The following is a 24,692-nucleotide window of genomic DNA, read 5'->3' as shown; positions in this document are numbered from 1 at the left end:
GTTAAAATAGGTATGGTCTAAAGTTCATAAATCAAGAAAAGAAATACAGGATGTTGTCTACATAATGGCAATGAATACTATTTGAAAATGTGTAAGAATCTAAGAGGGAGATATACATATAGAGAGAAGTGTAAAGCAAATGTAATACAAATTCAACATTTGGAAAATCTGGATGAAGGGCATCTGGAAATTCTTTGTACTATTTTGCCACTTTTCTGAGAGTCTAAAATTGTGTTGAGGACTTCCCTGGTGGTCCAGCTGTTAGTACTCGGCACTTACCCTGTTGAGGGCTCAGGTTCAATCTCTGGGTTGGGAACTAAGATGCCACAAGCCGAGCAGTGCGACCAAATAAAATAAAATGATATCCAAAAATTTTTTTAATTTTAACGCTTGCATTTTAAAACAACACAAACTTACTGTCTCTCACAATCTTGGAGGCCTCATTCACTCTGAGGGCTCTGGCAGAGGGTCCTCCTGTCTCTTCCAGCTCCTGCTAGTTGCCCACGTTCTTGTCTTGGGCCCAGATTATCCCAGCTTGTGCCTCTGTCTTCACGCGGCTGTCTCCCCTCCATGGGTCTGTGGCCACATTTCCCTCTTATGAGGACATCAGTCATACTGGATTTAGAACTCCCTTCTATGTCCAATACAACCTCATCTTGAGTTGATCACATCCTCAAAGACCCCATTTCCAGATACCTCACACTCTTTTAGTAAAAGTTTAACATCTGGGGATCCGTGAGAATCTGGAGATTCTCACACTATTTTTGCCACTTTTGTGGCGATCTGAAATTATGCCAAGAGAAAATAATTTGAGCATAATCAAAAACCCCCCACCGGAAACCCTCTCAAGTGCCCCAGGTCATCCAGGCTGAAGTCAGAACCCAGGGCCGGACCGGCCACCCCTCCCACCCTCTGGGGGCTCCGTTCCCTCTCTGGCCGCACTGACCTTCTCTGGATCCGCTGCTTCCGGCCTTTGCACTGACCGACTTCAGCCAGGGACATCCTTCCCCGGAACAAAATGTGGTTCTTCAGCTCCCTGCTCAAGGGTCACCTGTCCAGAGAGCCTGCTGACCGCCTGATCTAGGACTTCCATTCCTGTCTCTCTCCATTTATCTCTCTCCCACTTTGTCATTCTTCGTATCAGTCTCATTAGTGGAAGTTTCTTACAAAATGATGTCTGTTGAGCCTGCTCCCCTCGAACAGCAACCACGCAGGCGCGGAGGCCCTGTCTGCACTCCCTCTGTTTCCTCGCGCAGGCCCGGGTGCAGTGCAGGCACATGGCCGGACACTAAACAGTTGAGTACTGGGCGCAGTAACTCCATCCTCTGCCCAAGCCTGGCGGCCCCGCCCCTGACTTAGTCACTACTGTGCAGGAGAAACTCAAGGGTCAGTGTTTCTCCATTCAGCTCGGGAACCTCAAGAGGAATGCTGGCTCTTTAAAAATCGAGAGCAACCAGTTTGGAATACTATTGTTAGCTGTGGCCTTCCCAACTGCCAGGGCCATCCTGGCCGTCAGCCATTGGCTCCCGGGGCTGGGGACAGCCTGCCAGCAGCCCGGTTCACAACGGTTTTGTGGCTTATGCCATGTCCACGAGCGCTCGGCTTCCTCCCTGATGAAAGCGGTCACCCGGCTCGGCACACAGCGGGGCTCGGCCAGCGAAGCGCTGTATGTGCCGGACCCCTGGAGCATGAGGGGCAGGACAAACTCGCGGTGATGGATCCGAAGCCCAGGTGCAGAGCGCCTACTGTCTGCGCGCTGGGCCCCCTGCTTTCGGCCGCGACCAGAAAGAACCTTGTCGGGTGGTCGCGGGACTGGGGCCCGCGTGATACGGGCTGAGACTCATCCTCAAGTCCTTCCTCTCTCCAGACCGCAGGCCTGCAACTCAACAAAAAGTATTTTATTACATTCCCGCAGATCAAGGAGTTATCCAAGTAAAACAGAATCGGGACACTGGGTACAGAGCCTTCGCTGGGATTGGAGTCTCGGGGTAGAGAAGCGGGGGAAGGGAAGGGGTAGGCGGGGCGGGCGGGGGTCCCGGGAGCGAGGGGAGAGGAAGAGACACGGGCCACCGGCCCCTGGTGGAGTCTAACCAGAGTTCGGGGTGGGGCAGTGGGGGTGCGGCAGTGGGGAAGGGAGGGGGACACGGCACTGGGGCGTGGCGAGGGGGAGGCTACGAGCGAGGTGTCGGGGGGCGGGCCCTCCATCCGCAACTCGGGATTGGCCGGGTGCCGGCCCCCGCCCCCCTTCTCTCGGCCAATCGCCTTCCTCCCACTCTGGCCGCCGGGTGCAGGGTAGCCTGCCAGCCGTGGGGTCGTGTCTCCTCGTCGCAGCTTTCCCGGCCGCCGCTCACCGCTCCCGGACGCGCCCAGCCCTCCTCTCTCTCCGGGTCTCGATCCAGGTGAGAACCTGTAGGACCGAGACTCGCCTCACCCCTAGATCTGGCTGGGTTCTCGGAAGGGGTCCCCGCCGCCCAACCCCGGGCCAGTGTTGCATCATCTGCATCTACTAGCGGCGGAGCCGGGGCCGCGCCTGGGGCGTCTCAGACCCACTCCTAGCGCGAGTCCAGACGCTCCTGAAGCGGGAGGTTCCGCGCCCACGTGGCGTAGAGCCTCCGCTCCGGCTCCCGAGGCTGAGCAGGGGACGGCAAGGGGCGCGAGCCGGGAAGCGAGAGGCCGAGACCTGGGGAGGGAATTTTCGGAAGGTGCGCTATAATGGTGCCATCATTGATTTTTTTGCTGCTTTTTGGATGAAAAATGGTCGTTTCGTAAATTGCTCTTTAACATCAATTCTATGAAGTGGGGGTGTGTGTGTGTAAAATATTGATGTGGTTGCGCGGGCTGCACGAGCGCTGGCTGCCCGCGGGAGGGGGTAGGGTGGCGAGGGAGCGCAGGGCCCCGCCCCCAGCACAAACCAAGGGAATGGGGGAGGGTGCCATTCGACCCCATGCTTTGAGCCCTAGGCGGGGTGGGTGGCTGAGCTGGACAGTAGGGAGGGGAAGTGGAGGAGGAGGAGGACCGGGAGCGCAAAACGTAGCCTCCCAAGGGTTACTTGGGGGTGTTTGTCCCACACGGTATCCCCAAATGCCCCTCCGATAGGCCGGGTGACCCCCCGGCGCGGTCTCCAGGTCCACTGGAGGGGCTCGATTTCTCGCCTGGAAAGTCTCACTGGGAAACAGGAGTTTACTACTTTCCGCGCCCTTGGCTCTGACTGGACCCCTGGACCGACTGGGGCGCGTGTGCAGGGTGCTGGGGGGGGCGCGTGCTGTCAAGGGTCGTGACCCAGGAGGGTCTTGCGGTTTGAGGTGCTGCAGGAGCCGGCAGGACGGCGCCAAGTGAGACCGCCTGCCCCGGACGCACGTGCGTAGGCGCGCTGGGCGCTGTGCCTGCGCGGAACTGAGCCCACCTGGAGCCGAGCCAGGCTGGGCGGGACGGAGTTCGCGGGTTCGAAACCCAGTCGCCCAGCGAGTCGCGCCGAGTGCCTGTGGGTTCTGTAGAGACTGTCGGCTCCAGTCTGTGTTCCCAGTAGCTTCTTACCTTTCCGGAGGTTGCTCGAGGCGAGATAAGTCACTACCTAGGAGGCGCGGGGCTGCCTGCGTCTGCGGGGTATTGTGGCCAGTCCCCCGGCCTGGGGCTGCCGGCCTGTGGGCCTCTGATGGGGAGAGAGGTCTACTACAGGGGCGCTTCTGCGTGATGGAAGAACCATCTCCCCCCACCGGCGAGCGCCCCGCGGAGCTAAGGCAGTGTCCCGCTTACCGCAGGGGGTTTTTGGTAAGAAGCAAGAATGAGGTAGGATATCCTTGCAGGGTTTCACGAGGGGACCTAAACCCCTGACAAACTATTTGCTGATCCCAGGGTTTGAAGGAACCACTGCTCCAGGCACGTTTCGGGCAGACGAGCTGGAAAGCTGATGTCTGCCCCAGAAAGCCAGGGGAGAATTTGAAAGGGCCTTGGGGATTTGAAATGGATGTGGTTGCAAAGGGTGGGGGTCTCCGCCTCCCTAGGCTTCGGCCTGGGCATCTGGGGCTACCTGCTGGGCGCTGTTCTGCACCTGACCCTGCCCAGGGAGACACGGAACCAACTGGGGCTGCCTCTACCCTTGCTGATGGCAGTGGTACCCATAGGGTCTGCTCTGGAGTAGAGAGCCAGCCGGTCTTTTACCCTCCGTGTGTACTTCCAAGTGCGGGGCCCAGTTCTGCCTGGACTACCGACCTGTTCACAGCGTAACTGCCTTCCTAAGCCTCCTGGGGAGCAGAGGCACAGGGCTGGGGTCTGGGGTCCCTCTAGCTTCCAGGAGGAGGGCGGAAGTGGGGCTGCACTCACAGATCACCTGGAGCCACATCCCTACCTTGAGCTCCTCTCAGGGACCTTCCAAATCCACAGGGCTCCAGATAGGTTAGGGAAGGGGAACTTTAGATTTATAAAAAAAATTGAGAATAGAACAGTTCTCACCACCCCCACAACCCCCCCCACAGGCACAATTCCTCCTCTTATTACCATCTTAGGTTTTTTTGCAATCAATGAACATTACTATTAATTAAAGTCCATACTTACTCAGAGTTCCTTAGTTTCCCCTAGTACCCTTTTCTGTTCTGGGGTTCCCTTCTGGAGACCTCATTCCATTTAGTCTTCACTGCTCCTTACAGAGTTGGAGCCGTGGTGAGTTTTCAGTCGTCAGCCTGGTGAGTAATGGCTATCCATTCCCGTTTCTTTCTTTCCTTTTTCTTTTTTGTCATCTGTTTTAAGGTTCCATGAGATTTTAAAAATTTGATAAAATGCATGTAATATGTTGTTTATTTTAACCATTCATAACTGTACAGTTTGGTAGCAATACTTACATTCACTGTATTATGCAGCCATCACTATTATCTGTACCCCAAACTTTTTCATGGTAACTACCCATTAAAGTGACTCCTTTCCCCAGCTCCTGGAAACCTCTGTTCTCACTGTTGCTGATCTTATCTGTGCTGAGTGCCTCCTACAGGTGGAGTCATGCAGTGTTTCTTCTTTGTCTGATTTACTTGACTCAGCAGGATGTTTCCTTTTCTTAGGGTAAAAATATATTATTATCTTCATCTTCCTCTAATTATTTCCATCATTAAATGTAGTCTTTTTAACACAACATTATTGAGATATCTTTGATGTATAAAAGTTGTGTGTATATTTAAGGTATACAACTTGATGTTTTGATTTACATACACATTGTGAAAAGACACCACAATCAACCTATAAGATAAATAACATTCATTACCTCTACATAGGTGCTGTGTGTGTGTGTGTGTGTGTGTGTTCATATGTTGAGAATTAAAACTTCATTCCATTTTTGTGACCAAATACAATTCCACTGTAAGCCGCATTTTGTTTATCCGTTCATCCACTGATGGACAGTTGGTTTGTTTCCATGTTTTTGCTATTGTGAATAGTGCTGTTATGATTGTGGTGGACAAATATCTGTTTCCATGTTTTTGGGTAGATGTGTAGGAGTGGAATAGCTGGGGCACACAATAGCTGTACGTTTAACCTTTTGGGAAAGTGCCCAGTTGTTTTCCACAGCAGCTGGTGCCTGCATAGTTATGCCTCTTCCTGTCCAGCTTCTTGAGTGAGAGGAGCCCCACACCCAGAGGAGTGGGTGAGCAGGAGTCCCCAGATGAGCAGCTCTAAAGCAGGCTCTTCTGCAGGAATCTGGAAACAGGCTGAACTGACAGCTTCTCCTCCTCTTCCCTTTGACAGGTCCCACCATGCCTTCTGAGACACCCTCCACAGAACAGAGGTCTGCAGGGTACCCCCACCTCTCAGGGGCACACTTGGGGAGAGAGAGCCTGCAGAAGGAGCCTCCGGAGGACAAGGAAGCCAAGGAGCTGCTGTGGATTCGTCCCGACGCCCCAAGCAGGTGTTCCTGGCAACTGGGCAGGCCGGTCGCCGACTCCCCACATTGCCACGCTACCTTGTGAGTCCTGCTAATGGTTGTAAGACAGTCCATCTGTTACCCTGGGGGGGAGGGTCTGTTTCCTGGAAGCCAGATGGTCATGTGGACCTGGGGTATGACCCCCCCGCTCCATCCTTTGCAGTTACTCTAGGTGGATGGTGAGTTGAGGTGGGAGGTATTTTATAGCTGAGTCCCCCAAGGCTCAGAGAAGCCAAGGCTTGTTTGTGCTGTAGCCCAGCACCTAGGTGGGGCTTCTCAGGTGATAAAGAATCCACCTGCAATGCTAAGGATGTCTGTGGGCTTCCCTGATGGCTCAGTGGTGTAAAAAAAAAACTACCTGCCAATGCAGGAGACTCTGGTTCAACCCCTGGGTTGGGAAGATCCCCTGGAGGAGGAAATGGCAACCCACTCCAGTATTCTTGCCTGGGAAATTCCATGAGCAGAGGAGCCTGGCGGGCTACAGTCCATGGGGTTACAAAGAGTCGGACACGGCTGAGTGGCTGAGTATGCACACACGCCAGCACCTAGGTGGGTGCCCTCCCCCGCCAGGGGCAGATCCTCAGTAAATAAAGGGATGAGCCCAAGTCACCCGCTCTGAGTGACAGGAGGGAGCGAGGTTTCTAATCCAGATCCATCGGACTGCACATTCCTATAATTAGGACCATGTTTACCTTCTCTACTTAATTCCAGGTCATGAAATATTTTTCTATAGTGGGGTTTTTGTGGTTGGACTGAGACTGTTGGATGAATAAACAATGATTTTAAGCGCTCTCAGGCATTCACTGTCTGCAGTGTTCTCGGTTTGAAGAACTGTGGTGGAAAATAGAGTTCATTTAGTGCATGCGTCTTTATTAGGCACCTACTATATCTGTGCTCTGTTCTAGGTGCAGGAGATCAATCAGTGAGAAAGACAAAAAGGCAAGAATCCCTGACCTATTGTGAAACTCAAATCAAGTCCGCTACATCTTAGGATTATCTTTATTTCCCTGGTGTAACCTCCCAACAGTAGAACAAAAGTGTCATAAGAATGTACCTTTTAGGTGCTTCATTCTTACTCCTTATACACTGCTATGCCAATGCTGATGATTATCGATTTTAGATTCAGAACTGGGGATGTGCAGGGGGTGTGCTCCGAAGTAGGATCAATGGACAGAAATGACATTTACAAACCCAGAAGCTCCTGACATTAAACACGTCTCGATGCTGGGAGCTCAGGAGGCCAAGATGGCTGCTGGCCATACGTCATGGGCCCTCGCACCCTCACTGCCAAAGCAAACTAAGGCAGGGGGTGAAGGGCCCTTGTGAAGCTGGGGCTGGGGAGGCCCGGATTCCCGACGGCTCCGTGAGCATCTCACCTGGGCCTGGACACCATTGTACCCAGGCTGTAACCTGGCGCCACAGCTGTGCTCCATGCGGTGACCTGACCCTCCTACAGCGCCCTGGCGGGGTTGCTGTTCCCCTCAAACCGCTTGACACAGCTCAGGTTCACTGTTATGAGGAGGTGGGCTCGGGCCCAAGGCACTAGGGCTCACCTACTGGGGGACTCTAGACCTGGGTCCCTGGAGGAGACAGTCTGGGGGTCCTGGTGGGGAGAGCACAGGGGTGATGAGACGGTGACGTGGCTACCAGGTGGCGTGGCTGGGTGACTCAGGGAGACTTCGGAGCTGGTACCTGGATGGGCAGGAGATGCTAGCCATGTGGGTGTCTGGGGAAGGGGACTCCAGGCCCTTCCCAGGTGGGGTGGACTTAGAAAGAACAGAGTGGGAGCACCGGGCCGGGGGAAGAGCTGCGGAGGGGAAGGAGAAAGCAGGCCCCTACCTGGTGAGGGGTTTCGGGTTTGTTCCAGGGTGCTATGGGCTCTCCTCCAGGAAGCCTGCTGGGCTGTCACAGGGAAAGCAACTGAGATGAGGTGTTAAAAGTCTCCCCCCAGGCTCCTGCCCTGGTCACCTCAGGCCAACTTCTCCCGTGACTTTCTGGCCCCCAGGGCCTGGTGCTGAGTTGGGAACCCTGAGTTCTCTGCTTGCCCATCAGCCCCTGCTGGGGGCGGGAGTAGGGTGGGGGTTGGTCACAGGCAGGCCAGGCCTCCTGCTCCTTCTAGTCCATCAGCCTCTGCTGGGGGTGGATGACTCAGCCACCCCTCCTGTCCTCCCTGGGTGTTTACTTCTCCTGCCTTGGCTTTAACTAAATGAGTCAACCCCAGGGTTGCCCCTAGGACTTGGTCTCCCTCCAAGGCTGGGGTCAGGAGCCCTTTGTCCCTGCCAAAGCTCTCTCCCCTCACCCCAATGCCTGCACCTCTATTGGCTGAGCCTGCCTCCGAGGTGGCCCAGGGCATCTGTTTCAGCTCCTCGCCACCTTGGAAGGTGCAAGGTTTCCAGCTGGGCCATGTCGCTGCCTGTCTGGGCTGGGGGCGGACGGCAGCATTCCTGGGGAGCTGGCTCACCACCTTGGGGGTGGGTGAGGAATCCACACGGTTAACGGGTTCCTGCCGTGGGGGCCGGGGCGCCTTCAGCTGTGGGAGCCGTGGGGATGGTGCAGGAGAGATCCAGGGCGTAGGAAGCCTTTGTGTTTCTTGGAACTCGGCTCAGTTTTGCATATTCCGGAAAGAATATTTGGTGGCACCTCCTTGGTGTGGACGGGGCGAGTGTGGGACCTGAATCTTTCCTCAAGGGTGAAGATGGAGGGTGCGTTGTGAAGGCCACTTGGGAGACGCAGGTTCAAGGTGTGTACACAGCTGAGCAGCTGCTGGGCTGTCCCACACCCCCTGTCACTTGTCACCTGTCACCAGCTTCTCAGCCGGAAGAACTGCTGGGGGGGGGTGGTCACTCGAATGTGAAGGGGGACCGTTGACCCATGAGAAGCGAATCCAACTCTGAGCCTGGAGGCCCACCTGGGAGTCATCTGACCCTGGCCCTAAGCACAGGGGTGACCAGCCCGAGGCCTTTGTTCTTCGGCCTGAGAGTCGGGCTTCCCACCACCTGTGCCAGACACCTGAGTGATGCCTGGGTGGGCTCTGCAGTCACTGTCACTGTCTGGTGGCCAGACCCTCTGAGGGGTCCCTGCCCTCGGATCCCCACCAGTTTTTTCATTAAAGAGAAGGAAAGGAGGTATTCCAGGAGGCAGGAGCTGTGAGAGGAGACGAATATCCAAAACCCTATAAAGCCTGGGGCTTCCCTGGTGGTCCAGTGCCTGAGACTCCACACTCCCAGTACAGGGGCACGGGTTCCATCCCTGGTTGGGGAACTAAGATCCCACATACCATGTGGTGCAGCCAGAAAAATGAACAAACAGAACCCTGAAAAAGATAGACCAGGACATGCTGTTGTTTTGAAAAGTAAAAGTGTTAGTCACTCAGTCGTGTCTGACTCTCTGCGACCCCTTGGACTGTAGCCTGCCAGGCTCCTCTGTCCATAGAATTCTCCAGACAAGTTTACTGGAGTGGGTTGCTATTCCCTTCTCCAGGGGATCTTCCTGACCCAGTGATTGAACCTGGGTCTTCCGCACGGCAGGCAGATTCTTTACAATCTGAGCCGCTGTTGTTTTGAAGTCAGTGTTTATTAACTTTTTTATTTGGAAATAATTTAACACTCAAAAGAAGTTGCAGAAATAACACAGAGAGATCGTGGGGACATTCACCCAGCTGCCCACTGATACCATCTGTTACCATAGTGCGTTTTCAAACCCTGGAGACACTGGTGCAGCTGTTACTAAATTACATTCATTTTCATGGGTTTTGAGGTGCACTTGCCCGTGTGTGTGTGTATGTGCACGCGCATGCACGCGCGCGTATCTTTTACCAAGCGTGGATTTGTGTGATCACCCCCCTGATGCTTGTGAAACCCAGTTCTTTGATTTATTTAAAAGAATGTGCTAGGCTGCCAAAGCCGGTTTTGTTTTTTTCTGAGTAATCACGGACTCCTCTGTTTAAGGGCAAAATCTCCAAAAATCTTGCCGGATATCCTGAAGAAAATCGGGGATACTCCGATGGTGAGGATCAACAAGATTGGGAGGAACTTTGGCCTCAAGTGTGAGCTCTGTGAGTGCCGGCTTCCTCACCCTGTGTGAGGCTTGTGGGCCTGGGGGGCGGGCAGTCCCCTTGGACCCTGGGCGGGTGTTCCTCCACATCCGGTAAGGTCAGAAGCATACACGACAGGGATGGGTGCTGGGGGGTGACTGAGGCTGCTCCGGAGTCGTCGGTGTCAGAGAGCCAAGACCTGAGTGTGGAGAGCAGCATGTCCAGGCAGACATCGGGGGTGGTACCTGAGCGGGGAATGCAGGTGATGTAACCCGGCAGCTGCAGGAGGAGGATGCTGGAGCCCAGGGGCAAAGCGGGACCCTTCTGTCCTGCACCGTCCCAGGGAGGACGGGCTGACATGACAGTGGTGGCAACTATCGTGAGGAGGGTCTCAGCCATTAGCCAGCAGGAAGTAGCTGCCTTGGGGCTTAGACAGACACTTGTCATTCATGAAACACAGTGGGAATTTGGGGCTGTGTTTGCCTGGGCCCGTACACAAGGGGATCAGCCTTGAGTCTCCTCCAAGTCCTGTGGGAAGGGGGCGTCTTGGCAGGAGGCTATCTCCAGGAACACGGGAGAGTGAGGGGCTTTCTTCACCTCCACTCTTCTGGACACGGAGCCCAGGTGGATGTCAGCCTTGACCCAGAGGAAGTGGCAGGTGCAGAGGTCCTGGTTGGGGGGAAGGGGACCAAGCCCAGTGCTGGAGCAGAGAGCTGGGGAGGGGAGAGTGTGAAGGTCTAGGGGCTTGGTGCCCCCTAGAGGGACCAAGGCCCTGTGGTCGATTCACCCCAGAGGCATCATCATTAGAGCCTTCCTGCCCCCACCCGCCCCTGCACCCCTACCTTCCCCCTGGGCCAGCAGTGAAGAGTTTTCTTCAGAGCAGTGAGCAGAACACACCCCCTGAGGGATGGTCGCTTCTGGGGCTGTGCTATAGTGGGCTCCGTGCTCTCACGTCAGATAATAGAAGCCATTACCTAGTACCTCACAGGCATGGGCCTATTGCACCTCAGCTCGGCAAGAGCCCTTGAAACAGATTTTAGTGTGTCCATTTTATAGGTGGAAAAACCTAGGCTCAGATTGGTTACGTGGCTTGCCCACGGCCGATCAGCTGGAATCTCTGCCTTTGTGCCAGCCTTTCCATGGCCTCTTTAGAATTTTCTAACTAATTCAAGTGTGTGGCCGGCAAGAGTCCAGGGTGCAGGCCTCCTCAGTGGTCAGACACTTGAGAGCCCCTACTTCACTGTCCCAGCAGGGCCTCTCTGAGTCCCAGGGGAGAAAGCCTGTCTCTGGTTGTGGGATTTCAGAAGCCAGCACAGACCAGGACGGAGCTCGATCTATGGGCCCTCCAGGCCGGCCTGGGCCCTGCCAATCACATTTGGAGCCACATTGCCTCCTTTTACTGACACAGCATAGTTTTAAAAGGTGGGAGGGAGCACCCCTATAGAAAGACAAGCAGAGGCTTGGGCACAGGAAGGGCGATCCTGTCTGCAGGATGGGGAGGATGGCAGAGAGCCCTGCTGGGCCAGGAGACCCAGGGGAGGAGGGTGTGGAGGGTCTGCCGGTTGTGGTCTGGCCGTGTGATGGGGGGCTGTTACTTCAGGATATGAGGTCATCTGGCAGGGCCACTGGGCCCGATTTAAGCCTAGGGCTCCAGTCACCCCCCTCCGCATGCCCAGCATGTCTCTTTGGGATTGTGCTGCCCCCCGGGGGTGCCTCTGCTCCGTCCATCCAGTGGGGGGCCCCCTTGGCTCCTCTGTCTCATTCACCTGGAGTCACTGCATGGTCCACGGCAGGTGGGATGGACAGGTGAGGGAAGCCACAGTGGGCGAGCACCTTCGTCCAGGTCAGGTGTGGAAAGTGCAGTGGAAGGTAACAATTTTCAGAACCTCTGAAGCCTGCCGCTGCATCCCGGGCGTGTCGGGTGATGGGAAGGGGCCGGCAGGCATCAGTTAGCGGTTGGGGCCTCTTCCTCTCATGATGCGTCTCTGGCTCCCAGTGGCCAAGTGCGAGTTCTTCAACGCGGGCGGGAGTGTGAAGGACCGTATCAGCCTGCGGATGATTGAGGACGCCGAGCGTGAGGGGACCCTAAAGCCTGGGGACACGATCATTGAGCCGACGTCGGGGAACACAGGTGGGCGCTGCCTCCTTCTCCGGGCCCACGTGGGGGTGGGAGCGGCAGCGCCCCCCTCTGGCTGCATTCAAGGTCACTCTCCCTTTCGGTGCAGCAGCCCCTGGGTCCACAGTGAGCCCCGCAATGTCTGCTGCTGGTGCTTTTAGAAATATTTGCTTACTCATTCGGCTGTGCCGGGTCTTAACTGTGGCATGTGGATCTTACTTGCGGCATGTGGGATCTAGTTTCCTGACCAGCAATCAAACCCAGGCGCCCTGCATTGGGAGCTTGGAGTCTTAGCCACTGTCGTTATCACCTCCCTGGCTCCCAGTAAGAGCTGGAGGAATTGGGGTTCACGACGTGTACCCCATTTTCTCCCCTCATTCGAGGGCAGAAGGGGTGGACGGAGGGCCTTCTTCCAGTGCCCTCTCCCCTGGGCCTTTGGGGCTGCTCTCACCCCATGTCCTGTCCCCAGGGATTGGGCTGGCCCTGGCTGCCGCCGTGAAGGGCTATCGCTGCATCATCGTGATGCCAGAGAAGATGAGCACGGAGAAGGTAGACAGGTGGGCAGGGGTGGGGCAGCTCCGGGGCCTCTGCCCCCAAGCTGCAGAGGCAGGGAGGTGAAGGCCGCCATGTACCTCTGCAGGTGGACGTCCTGCGGGCCCTGGGGGCTGAGATCGTGAGGACGCCCACCAACGCCAGATTCGACTCCCCCGAGTCGCATGTAGGGGTGGCCTGGAGGCTAAGGAACGAGATCCCCAATTCTCACATCCTGGACCAGGTGAGGCCAGGGCTGGGGGATGAGCATGCTCCCAGAGGTTTGGACCGAATGGGGCCTTCCCTGGGGGATCTCTGTTGGGGGCCTGTGGGTGGTGTCGCCTCTGCAGGAGGAGGGGCGGTGTACAGAGTGACCAATGTGCTGGTATGCAGTTGCTGCCCTCTCCCGGCGCAGTGTGGCCAATGGTGTCGGCAAGCCTTTGGCTCTGCTGCCCGTGTGCCAGCTTCAAGGGCTCAGCTCAGCACGCTGGGTTAGACTGCCCCTTGCAGAGGACCCTGGGAGATCTCTAAGACATAAAATGCATGCAGACCTTTTAACTGGATGCTCTTCTTTGTCATTCATTCCACTTCTGGGTTAATTCAGAAATCTCATCTTCTGGAGAGCTGGTTTTGATGCTTGGTGTCTATTGAGCCACAGGATCCTCTCTGACTTGCACTGAGTCGTTTGCCTGATACCCTGTGGCTGCTGCCAGTTCTGTGCATTGACCTCATCATGGCTCCTTTGCTCTTTCCTGGCAGTACCGCAATGCCAGCAACCCCCTTGCTCACTATGACATCACGGCCGAAGAGATCCTGCAGCAGTGTGATGGTGGGTACCTCTAACTCTGCTGTCCATCTTGACTGGGAATGTACACTTACCAGCTCCTTGGTAAACTCCTATTCATCCTTCAAAACCCAATTCAAATACCCCTTCTCTGTGAAATGCTGTCCTGAATATTTCTCAGGAGCAGTTTCCGCCCTCCGTTCTGCCCTCATGGACTCTGCCCATGCCTCACCTGTAACACCCAACTTATCATGCAGTCATATCGGTTTACCTAGTAGTCTTTCCTCCATACCTGTAGGAGCTCCTGAGTACAGGGAACAAGCGTGTCCCAGGCTGGTGCTGGGCTCACAGTGGGGGCTCACGTTGCAGAACGGCACTGACTCCAAATGCCAGTGTGGGCACTGAATTCAGCAATCGGGTTGTCTCATGTGCAGACCTGGAGTGACAGCTTGCGGCTTTGCTTCTTGGAAGCTCTCTGCACACTTGGTGCCAAGCCCCATGGGGGTTGCAATGTTCTCTAAGGGCTGTTTCCTGAGAGAGTCCTGGGAGCGGCTGCCAGGGGCTTGGCACATTTGGCTTCCTGTTTGGAGCCTGGTGTTGGCTTAAGTGCCCTCATTCTGTGCCCAGGAGCCAGGCAGCATGGTCCAGGCCTTTGCTCACCCAGGTTTTACACGTGAGAATCCTCTCATTTGGCAAAAACAGTGCGTCTGCCTCAGCACACGGGGTACCTGCACTGACTTGTCTGCTGGGTGCCTGAGCTGGCCACCCGGTGCTGAGAGAGCCCAGAAAATGTCAGAGCTAAGCTGAGTGGTTAATTCTAGTTCCTTTGATAATCCATTTCACTTACCCATGTCGTCTGAAACCAGACAGCCCCCTGTGCCCCATCTCCTGCAGGAAGATCCTCTGTTCACGGATTCACAACTCTCATGGGAGTTTTAGCGGCTGGCTGCCGTTTAGGTTAAATGGGGCTTCCTGGTTCCCTGTTATGGTGAATGCTTCTTCAAGGTGGAGGATGTGATGAGAGGTTTCAACATGAGAACAGGTCTGCTTTTGTCCTTTGGATGACCTGCCTTCGTTGTGTTCGAGAGGGTTCTTGATTCCTGTGAAGAGTTGGGAGAGTGCGGCCGCTCCCTCCCGGGGATGTCCCCCCTGACACACTTCTCCACCCTCAGGGAAGCTGGACATGCTGGTGGCGTCGGCAGGCACGGGTGGGACCATCACAGGCGTGGCCAGGAAGCTGAAGGAGAAGTGCCCTGGGTGCAAGGTGAGGGACTGCGAGGGGCATGGGCACCACTTCACCCTGCCCTGCCCAGCGATGCAGGCCTGGACACCGGTATGTTTCCTACCTGTGGCCTGAACTGCAGCCAGAGGCTTAGCCATCAGTCTGCTTGGCCTTGGGCACCCAGAGCAGCCTCTGCTTTAGAGCTAAAAGGTCTAGCTCCTGACACTTCTGCCTAGATAGCTTTGCATCTTGTAGGGTATGTGTACCTGTCCCTTCCAGGTGATAAAGGACAGCGGTGCATGACCTGGGTGCCTAGATGGGCTAGGGTGGGAGAGTCCAGCTGGGGGGCCTTCCAGGATTGTCACAGAGCCGTAAGCGCTCAGGCTCGGGTCCTGGGCTCTGAGACTGGGGAGGGGCACTTGGGCCTGGGGAGGGGCTCAGAAAGACCCCACTGGTGGTGCCCGCACATCCTCTCTCGCTGCCTGTTTCTCTGATGTCCAGGAGAGGTCATCCCAGCACCACCCCTCGCCCCAGGCTCCCACTGTCCATAGGTGTCTCTCCAGGGCTGTCTCAGGTGCCCTGCACAGGAGGAGCTTCCCAGAAATCCACTTTCCCCAGCCTCCCACTGCCCCCACCCCGAGTGCCCCAAGCTTGACATTTAACATGTGATCTCCCAGCACCTGGGCCTGGCTTCTGGGTTTTGAGTCTTGAGGCCTGGGAGCGGGGCTGCACCCTGATGCCAGCCGGGCGCTTCCAGGTGAGACTGGAGCCCTAAGGATGCCCACTCCACAGATTGTTGGCGTGGATCCCGAAGGCTCCATCCTCGCAGAGCCCGAGGAGCTGAACCGGACGGAGCAGACGGCCTACGAGGTGGAAGGGATCGGCTATGACTTCATCCCCACGGTGCTGGACCGGACGGTAGGCAGGGCAGCAGTGACGGGGCCAGCCTCAGCTTTGTCCAGCTGAGTACGGGTGGCTCGCCCAGCAGGAGCAGAGATGTGAGTTCCGAGCTGTGTAGAGGGCGGTAGATGAGGTGCCGTCCCAGGGGTCCTCATGTGGTGACTCGCGGTACTGCGATCAGTGAGCTCCTGCACAGAGGCCATAGGTGGGAGTGTGGCATGTCCTGTCTGTACACAGACCAGGCCCCTGCAGCGTGAGGGAGCTGGGCGGCTGGGACAGGTGAGTGGCCAAGGAGGGAGCGGTGAGGAGCACAGAGAAGGCTCCTTAAGGACCCTCAAGGGAGCTTCAGGCAGAGAGACCTAGACTAGAGTGTGGCCATGCTGCAGGGCTGGCAGGAGGTTTAGGCGCCACGGGCACACTGTGCTGGACCCTTGGGCAGGGGGAGGGGGAACGATCTAGGTCTACAGAGTGAGTATTGGATCCCAGACAGAGTCTGGGCCGCCTCTCTGGAGGTCACAGCCACCTGGACCACTGTTGTCTGTGAGATTGCAAACTGGGCCGTGGGCCCCACACCCACCCCCACCGCCCAGGGCCCCACACCCACCCCCACTGCCCACCCCACTGCCGAGTGCTGGGCGCTGCCCTGGCTGACCGCTGCCCTCGGCTTCCCACAGGTGGTGGACAAGTGGTTCAAGAGCAATGACGAGGAGGCCTTCGCCTTTGCCCGCATGCTGATCGCTCAGGAGGGGCTGCTGTGCGGTGAGTGGACACCGCGCTCCGCCCTGCCAGCTTCCATCCAGCGTGTGAGGGACACCGTCGCTCTGGCCGCCCACCCACCTACCCCTGGGGCTCTGAGTTCCATGGGAGGCTTCAGTGGTGCAGTGCTGAGCAGATGGGAGACGGAGGAGGGTGTGGACGGACAGTGAAAAGTGGGGTGCCCTAGCACCACATGCCCAGCTCCTCCACCAAGGATCTCTCCAGAGCAGGTGTGGGCATGCCCACAGGCGGGTGCACACGCAGCCCCCCCGCCCCCCTGGCGGGTCTGACCCCTCCCGCCCTCTCGGCAGGTGGCAGCTCCGGCAGCGCCATGTCCGTGGCCGTGAAGGCCGCCCAGGAGCTGCAGGAAGGCCAGCGCTGCGTGGTGATCCTGCCGGACTCGGTGCGGAATTACATGTGAGGCCTCTGTCCGCCCCCTGGCCTCCAGTACCTGCACTGCCTCTGCTCCCGGCCGTTCCCCCCAGATCTGACGGAGGGGGCCAGGGAGCCTGGGGTCTGAGGCCCTGCTCCATGTCCCTGGAGTTCACGCGTTCTCGGCCGGCTTGTCCCGGCTTGGGTCTCCTAGATGCCTTTGGAAGTCTGTGCACGTTCATCGTGGCAGCACCGGGGGGCCTGGCGGGACTCCCCAAGGAAGGGACCCCATGTGCCCCCTCACTCCTTCGAGCTCTCGGGGCCTCCTCTTCAGCCAAGGAGGATGAGGACAAGGATGTGGCCGCCCTGAGAGCAGCTCCCCACCCCCGCCCACTGGAGCCATTGCTCACTCACAGTCTGGTCCTGAAATGGGGGGACCCAGGCTGGGGTCAGTGGCCCCCGAGGCCCCTTCGAGTCCAGTGGTTCTGAGTGTCTGTGCACCTGCCGCGTGTGCACCTGGAGCTCTCTGGCTCCTCTGGGCTCATGGCCCTGCCTGGGGTCACTGGCCGAAAGCACCAAGATTGGTGTGTGGGCGGGAGGTCCCAGGGGGCTAATGCCCTCCTCCATGGATGTATGTACCCTCTGGTGTCCTCCCTGACCCAAGAGTGACAGGTTATACACTTCGAGTGAGCTCAACTTCCCCCAGGGGGGCATCCGTAACTGGGACTCCAGCTGAGGGTGAGTCACCTCTGGGTGTCCACTGCCAAGTTGCCCTGAGCCTGGCTTCCCACCCACACTACATAGTGCATGAGAACGCCCATCTCCCCATGTGCTTGGCTGGCCTGCTGTGTGGGCACACACGTGTGCCTGTGTATGTGTGAGAGAAAGATGGCTGGAGTGAGTGAGTGATCATGTCCTCAGACACAGACGTCTGGGCTGGGGGTTGGGGACCTCTCTGCCCCCTATTTTGTTGGCCCTCATCTGCCTTTTGGGGCAGGTCCCTGGCAGCCCCTGAAGCCTGGCCTGGTGTCCTCTGACCCCTGGTGGGACAGGCTCCCCCTGCCAGAAGCCCTGAGGGGCTGTGATGAGATTCGGGAAAGAACTATTACTGACCAGGGTCTTGGACCCTTTGATCAGTAGAAATGGATCCAAGGCCAGACAGGAAATTCAGGCAGGGCTTTACCGGGACTTGTGCTGCAGCAGCGGGAGCAAAAACAAATATTAATAACGGGTTCTCTCGCTTGCTCCCTGAGTGTGGGGGGTGGCGAGCTGGGTCCTTACATGGGGTGGGTCCAGGGATCAGGCCAGAGGGTGGCCTGGGTGGTCTGCCCACCACTTGGTGGTGGTGTGCACCAGGGGCATGAGCAAGACCCTGCCTTTGCTCCCGACACCTCAGAAGTGGCAGTCGGGTTTTGGGTCTTTTTGCATCTTGTCCACACTTTGTCCCAACCGCATACGCACATGGTTACTTCTAGTCCCTTCTCGTTACTTTGTATCTATTGTTGGAAGAGACGTTTGTCCAGATGCAGGCATTGCAGTGAAGGGTCCTGGGTCCCAGGTCCCAGCCCATCACAGAACCTTCTGCTGTGCTCTGGGCTTCTTCAGTTCTGGTTGGCCAGATACCCCCACCAACCACCATTCCCTAGGAGGTCTTTCTGGCATCCAGCCCTCAGATCTCTTCGTGGAGCCTACAGCCAGCCCCTTTGGGTCTCTGCTGGACTGGGGTCTGGGGAGGATTGGGTCTGGGCTTTCTCTGAGCCCCTCTGCCCTCTTTGGGGGCGGGGGTGGTATTGAGACCCTCCGCCCAGCCCTGTGGCTTCTGATGCCGTAGGTCCAAGTTCCTGAGCGACAAGTGGATGCTGCAGAAGGGCTTCATGAAGGAGGAGATCTCGGTGAAGAAGCCATGGTGAGGACACCTCTGGGCAGAGACCACCCGGGGGCTCAGGACTCAAGTGCCTGGTCCCCAGCGGCATGTGTGCGGCCCCCCAACCTGGCTGGACTCCCCTGCGGGCTCCCTGTTCTCACTCGCCTCTCGGTTCACGGACTCCCTGGCCTGCCCTCTTCCCTCAGGTGGTGGCACCTCCAGGTTCAGGAGCTGAGCCTCTCGGCCCCGCTGACCGTGCTGCCCACCGTCACCTGTGAGCACACCATCGAGATCCTCCGGGAGAAGGGCTTCGACCAGGCACCCGTGGTGGACGAGTCGGGGTCAGTCTCAGCCTCCGTCCAGCGCTCTGCCCTACCGGCCCTGCCTGTGTGCCACTCTGCTTTGTGCCTGCGGTGTTGGGCAGGGTGGCCCAGCAGTCCCCACAACTGGCCGGCTGACCTTGGTCACTTTTCATACAGATGCTCAGAGTGTTGGACAGGTGGTCCCTGAGCCCTGGCCGGGATGGGGGCTGATCGTATTAACCCTTTCCACCCCCCTGCACCCAGTATGTTCACGGGAGCACGTGCCTGCCTGTAAGACCATGGCAGACGTGCAGTGGTGATGGTCCCCCATCAGCATTCTCCCAGGACTTTCCCAGTTCTAGCACCAAAAGGCCCACATCCCAGGACGCTGGCCTGTTGGTGACCCTTGACACTTGTCAGAATGGAGATGCCCAAAGGATTCACCCACTGGTTTGCTGTCTGCCCTCACCGGACAGTCAGCTCCAAGCGCAGGGCGTCGGGTCACTGCTGTGCCACACAGAAACCCCAGACAGACAGTGTTCGTGTGTTAGTCACTCAGTCGTGTCTAACTCTTTGCGACCCCATGGGCTGCAGCCTGCCAGGCTTCTGTGTCCATGGGATTTCCCAGGCAAGAACGCTGGAGTGGGTTGTCATTTCCTTCTCCAGGGGATCTTCCCGACCCAAGGATCAAACCCGGGTCTCCCACATTGGGGGTGGATTTTTTACCATCTGAGCCACCAGGGCAGATAGTGGTTGATTCCAAGAGGAGTCTGGGTTTGGCCCTGAGGGCAGCTGTGCTGAATTCTGCCATATTGTAGGGGAGGCACCAGTGCTGACCGCTGCCCTGTGTCCACTTCCCCAGGGTGATCCTAGGGATGGTGACCCTGGGGAACATGCTGTCGTCCCTGCTCGCAGGGAAGGTTCAGCCGTCGGACCAGGTTTGCAAAGTCATCTACAAGCAGTTCAAACAGGTATGCTCCCCACGTGACCCAAGCAGGCGCTGCTGAGACCAGCTCTGTCCTGGAAGGCGGGGCAGGGAGTCCCTCTCAAGGGTGCTAGGTCCCTGACGCTCAGCTTATCAGATCCATAAATTTGAGGATTTGCCCCAGCTTCACAAAGTGAGAAGCCCTGGGTGGGGAGAGGCCAGCATCAGTGAGATCTCACCCACGTCCAGACCCAAAGGCTTCCTTGCCCCTCCCCTCCCGGCCCGCTGGTGTGCACCCTGTCCCGCAGATGGTGCACGCTCCCCAGGCTCATGTGTGCACACAGCCCCTGTGTGTACCCTCCCTGGGCTCATGTGTGCCCTCCCCAGGCTCTTGTGTGCACACAGCCCCCGTGTGTGCCCTCCCTGAGCTCGTGTGCCCTCCCCAGGCTTGTGTGTGCACGCAGCCCTCTGTGTGCCCTCCCTGGGCTCATGTGTGCCCTCCTCAGTCTTGTGTGTGCACACAGCCCCGTGTGTGCCCTTTCTGGACTCATGTGTGCACACGCAGCCCCAGTGTGTGTGCCCTTGTCTGGCTGCTTTTACACAGTAGAGTGTTTCAAGGTCCCTCCGAGGTGTGGCATGCACACTGTCCACCCTTCCATGCCTGAGTCTGGTTCAGTTGTGCCTCTGGCCTTTCCTTTTGATTCTTCACTGTGTGTATGCCCCTCCCCTCCCTTGAGGAAGAGCCGAGCCTCTAAGTCCCCTCCCCTAGTGTCCCAGGCTGGCCTGTAGCCACACTCTTCCTCCAGGGTGTAGCTGAGTCCCAGTCCCTTGGGCTTGAGTGCCACCCAGACCCCATCCCCTGGGCTCCAGTGCCACCCAGATCCTCGGGGGTCTCGGTGCCTTGCCACTGAGGTGCTGGGTGGGTGCAGGCAGACTCAAGAGGTCCTTCAGTGTGGCCTCATGCATCCTTGTCCTTGTCCAGATAGTGTCCCAGGAAGAATGTAGCACTGGGGAAACCCGGGCGGGTCCCGTCTTCTGGGCTCACCTTCCCTGCCCAGGGCTGCCCCTTCTCACCGCCGCCACCTCGGGGGGCTGGCTGCCGGCACTGAGCAGCAGGAAGAGGTCCCCGTGGAGCTCTGGCTCCCCTGCCCACCCGGTTCTCCCAGAGGGGAGGAGGAGTCCTGACCCCCATGGTCTGACTATGTCCAGCATCTGACCTCGTGAAGACAAGCATGGGGGAAGTTGCTCCTGCAGCCCAGCATGGCTGTGTTGTGTACCCCTCAGCATGCATGCGCACCCACGGGCAGGTGGGCGTGGCCCTCCTCACACAGGTGAAGGCACTGCTGGCGTATTTCCTCCCACCCTGGAGCTTGTATCTTCTCCCAGGGAACCTGCCTCCATTACTGGAGTCGAACTAGAAAGCGTATCCAGTGGGGTTTCCCGGGGGCTCACCGCTTTGGAGATCACCTTGGGGGTTGGAAAATGGACCCTAAGTGTGCTTCCTCCTTCCTCTTGGAAGCTCTCACCTTGTGTCTAGCGAGCAGAGGGAGCAGAGTGCCCCGTGCTCCCTTCCCCTCCCTGTGTCCTGCAGTACTGCGTCTTGTCCTGATGTGGGATTCGTTCCAATGGACGGTGAATACTGCGTTGTTCATAACTGAAGCTCCTAGTTCACTGAGGGTCCAGTCCTTGGGTTTTGCAGTTCTGTTCAGTCGCAAAGTCATGTCTGACTCTTTGCAACCCCGTGGACTGCAGCACGCCAGGCTTCCCTGTCCACCACCAACTCCCAGAGCTTGCTCAAACTCATGTCCATTGATGCCATCCAGCCATCTCATCCTCTGTCGTCCCCTTCTCCTCCTGTCTTCAGTCTGTCCCAGGGGACTTTTCCAATGAGTCAGTTCTTTGCATCAGGTGGCCAAAGTATTAGAGCTTCAGTTTTAGCATCAATCCTTCCAATGAATATTCAGGCTTGATTTTCTCTAGAATTGACTGGTTTGATCTGGATTGATGAGTTTGATCTCCTTGTTGTCCAAGGGACTCTCAAGAGTATCCTCCAGCACCACAGTTCGAAAGCATCAATTCTTCCAGTTCATCCAGGTGTCCTTTTACGAGTGTCGAGTCCCATTCAGTCTCTGGGGTCAGCAGGAGGCTCCAGAAGAAGCCCTGTAGGGATGCCAGCCTCTCTGCCGTGCCTTTCCTTGGGCTCCGGCCGGCAAGCACTGACCACGGCTTCTCTTTCAGATCCACCTGACGGACCCACTGGGCAAGCTCTCGCACATCCTGGAGATGGATCACTTCGCCCTGGTGGTCCACGAGCAGATCCAGTGTAAGCTGGGTCCCCTGGGGGTTGGGGGAGGGGAGCAGGAGCAGGAGCTCTGTGAGATGCTGGCTGCCGAGCCCCTGACCCGTGAGCTTTCCTGCCCTGAGCTCCAGGGCATCTGGGAGCCAGAGGTGCTGACCCCCGGCCTTGGGTGCAGATCGCAGAGGGACCCCACTGTGGGCCAGGCCTGGGTGCTGACTACTGTGAGCTAGGGGGGTCTATAACCCGGGCCTCCCTGCTGCATCTCCAGAGGCCGGTGGTGTCCTTCAGATTCTAGGCTACAAGGTTGTAGAAATCCCAAGAATTGGGTGGGGGCCTTGGAGCCTACCCATTTTCCCGCTGAGGGTTGGTCCAGGAGCCTGGGCGCCAACTCTAACCTCTCTCCCGTCCTTGGCTCCACAGTGTGGGACCTGGCCTTGTCGGGAGAGGTGGGGGGGCCGGCAGGTATGTACGCCCCGCCCACCCCTGGAGCTCGGAAATGGCGCTGTGGTCAGTATTGCAGCCTCTGAGCACAGGGGAGGGTGTCCAACCCCGGACCCTGAGCCCGGCTGGGAGGGTCCTCCTCTGTGTTGACCGTATTCTCGTGTTTGAACACCGGCACATATCCAGTTTCAGGGTCTGAGTAGTTTCCATGGATGCAGCCCTACCTGGAAGCACTACTACAGGTGCTTTTGTGTTGTGTTGGCAGAGCTGAGTGGTCACAACAGATGCCCAACAGCCCTTTACAGAAAATTTAAAGACCTGGTGTTGGACAGTATCCCCAGGGCCCTGGAGGCCACTCCAACTGCCCTCCCCTGAGGGCTCTGCTCCTCCAAAGCTGCCCCTTTGCCTAAAGCCCCTGGTCTCTTCTGGGTCCCTGTGCTTTTTTCTGAGGTGCTCCAAGCTGGCACCTCCGTGCCTCCCCACCCCAACTCTGTCGACCTCTGCCCTCAAGGTTGTCAGGGACAGGCGGAGGTGGATGCACCCTGGTCATTTCCCACCCACTGCTCAGCTCTGCCCCACCCTCTGTGGGCCTCTCCACAGCTGTCAGTCAGCGTTCTCCCGAGAAAGAGAACCAGCAGGACATGTGCATATAGAGATTCCTTGTAAGGAATCAGCTTACAGGCTGGCATGCGCCAAGAAGACCTGCAGGGCGAGTGGGCAGGCCTGAGACCCCAAGATCCAGTGTTCCCAAGTCCAAAGGAAGGACTCTCTTCTTACTCGTGGAGGGTCAGGTCTTTTGGTCTATTTAGGCCTTCAACTGATTGGGCAAGGCCCACCCACACTGGGCAGGGCAATCTGCTTTACTAGGTCAATCCAGTCAAGAGTTGTTCACATCCAAAGACACCCAGAATGACGTTCAACCCAAAATAGGGGCACTCCGTGGCCCAGTTGGGTTGAAAGGTCAAATTAACCATCTCAGCCACCCTTTCTACCCTTGGGCTGCAGGGCAGGGGGCCCAAGTTCATTTTAACCCTGAGAGAAAGGTGTGGGTTGAGCACAGAATTGTAAGCCAGAGATGCGAGCTGGTGGTGGTGGTGGGTGTGAGCAGGGCTGGGATTTCAAGCCAAGACTTGCACCTTGGGTGCCAGCTGCTCCCAATGACTTTGACCCTCGGGCATCCCCCCATGGGCATGGCTCAGAGGGGTCAGGCCCTACTCTATGCAGCCTCACCTGTGTGGATACTCATGGGAGGAGGGGGCACTGGTGGTCGGACACACAGGTGCCCATGGATGTGGGGCAGCCTCAGGGCTGGCCCCCCTGCTAGTGCCTGGGGATGGGCTCAGTGGCCCCAGCTCTGCTCTGGGCAGAGGCCCCTCTGAACCTTTGGCCTTGTCCCTCCTCAGACCGCAGCCACGGGGAGTCCAGTAAGAGGCAGATGGTGTTCGGGGTCGTCACTGCCATCGACTTGCTGAACTTCGTGGCCGCCTGCGAGCGGAACCGGAAAACAAAGCCGGGAAGTGCTTTGGAACTCAGAGGCGCGGGGGCTGAGGCCCAGTTCTGACTCCTCACCATGAGCCTGCTTGGTTGTTCTCTTTTGCTTTTGTAAATACCAAACAAACGGGTGATTTTTAGCCGCCTGGTGCTGGGTGTCACCCTGTCCAGACCAGTAGCAAGACTGCTTACAGCTTAGCCTGGGGCCGGCAGAGATCTTGTAGTTTCCCCGTCTTTAACACTTGTCTCCCTAAATGAATCTATTTATGGTTTATTTCATTAGATGTGTTTTTCTTTAACTTTCTTTTAAAATGTTTGAGCAAGCAAATCTATCAAAAGAGAACCCAGCCAGGCAGATAGACGCCTGAATGACCAGGGTAGGGAGACTGAAGGCGCAGGTGAGAGTGCCTCGCCAAGGAGTCCAGAGTGGGGAGCAGCAAAATGGGGCCCAGAAAGTGTGGGTCGAGGCAGTGGTCCACTTTGAGCTGGGTCAGCTGGAGTGGCTGGAGTGCTTGGGGTTTTTTAATTGAGGTGAAATTCCCTTAACCTAAAATGATTGATTTAAATGTGTAATTCAGTAGTGTTTATTAGAGGTTGTCCAGCCACCACCTCTGTCAAATTCCAAAACCTTTCACCCCCTTCTCAAGCTGTCACTCCCATCTCCCTGCCTCGCCTGGCAGTTACCATTCTGCTTTCTATCCCCATGGATTTACCTGTTCTGGACATTTCATATAAAGAGAATCATACCATCTGT

General features: G+C 57.1%; 1 protein-coding gene and 1 long non-coding RNA gene across 12 annotated transcripts in view; one reads left to right on the top strand and one right to left on the bottom strand.

The window, feature by feature from the left end:
• LOC145538264 (uncharacterized) overlaps positions 1-2,188 on the bottom strand; it is a 21,798-nt gene extending 19,610 nt beyond the window's left edge. Inside the window, exon 1 of the long non-coding RNA XR_014076744.1 lies at positions 947-2,188. This is a non-coding gene — a long non-coding RNA (uncharacterized LOC145538264). The remainder of the gene's footprint in view (positions 1-946) is intronic.
• On the top strand, positions 1,255-24,692 carry CBS (cystathionine beta-synthase). 11 transcript variants are annotated; one of them, XM_081569997.1, is made up of 18 exons: positions 1,255-1,731; positions 1,916-1,988; positions 2,332-2,399; positions 5,728-5,944; positions 9,850-9,956; positions 11,932-12,066; positions 12,521-12,600; positions 12,692-12,826; positions 13,342-13,411; positions 14,539-14,630; positions 15,381-15,506; positions 16,163-16,247; positions 16,556-16,661; positions 18,448-18,522; positions 18,687-18,821; positions 19,645-19,753; positions 21,946-22,030; positions 23,851-24,692. In XM_081569997.1, the coding sequence occupies exons 4-18, from the start codon at positions 5,736-5,738 to the stop codon at positions 24,006-24,008; spliced, it is 1,707 nt and encodes a 568-aa protein (XP_081426123.1). In that variant the 5' UTR covers positions 1,255-1,731; positions 1,916-1,988; positions 2,332-2,399; positions 5,728-5,735; the 3' UTR covers positions 24,009-24,692. The 11 variants fall into 11 exon arrangements, with proteins under 11 accessions (XP_081426123.1, XP_081426121.1, XP_081426124.1 ...); XM_081569999.1 differs by having other exon boundaries at positions 1,546-1,731; positions 1,916-1,955; XM_081569994.1 differs by having other exon boundaries at positions 1,267-1,932.

Source organism: Giraffa tippelskirchi, chromosome 2 (genome assembly GCF_054371585.1).
Source record: "Giraffa tippelskirchi isolate mGirTip1 chromosome 2, T2T-mGirTip1v1.2.pri, whole genome shotgun sequence".
NCBI classification, from domain to species: domain Eukaryota; kingdom Metazoa; phylum Chordata; class Mammalia; order Artiodactyla; family Giraffidae; genus Giraffa; species Giraffa tippelskirchi.
The sequence above is the reverse complement of the archived record's forward strand: the minus strand, read 5'-3'. Positions and strand labels throughout refer to the sequence as shown.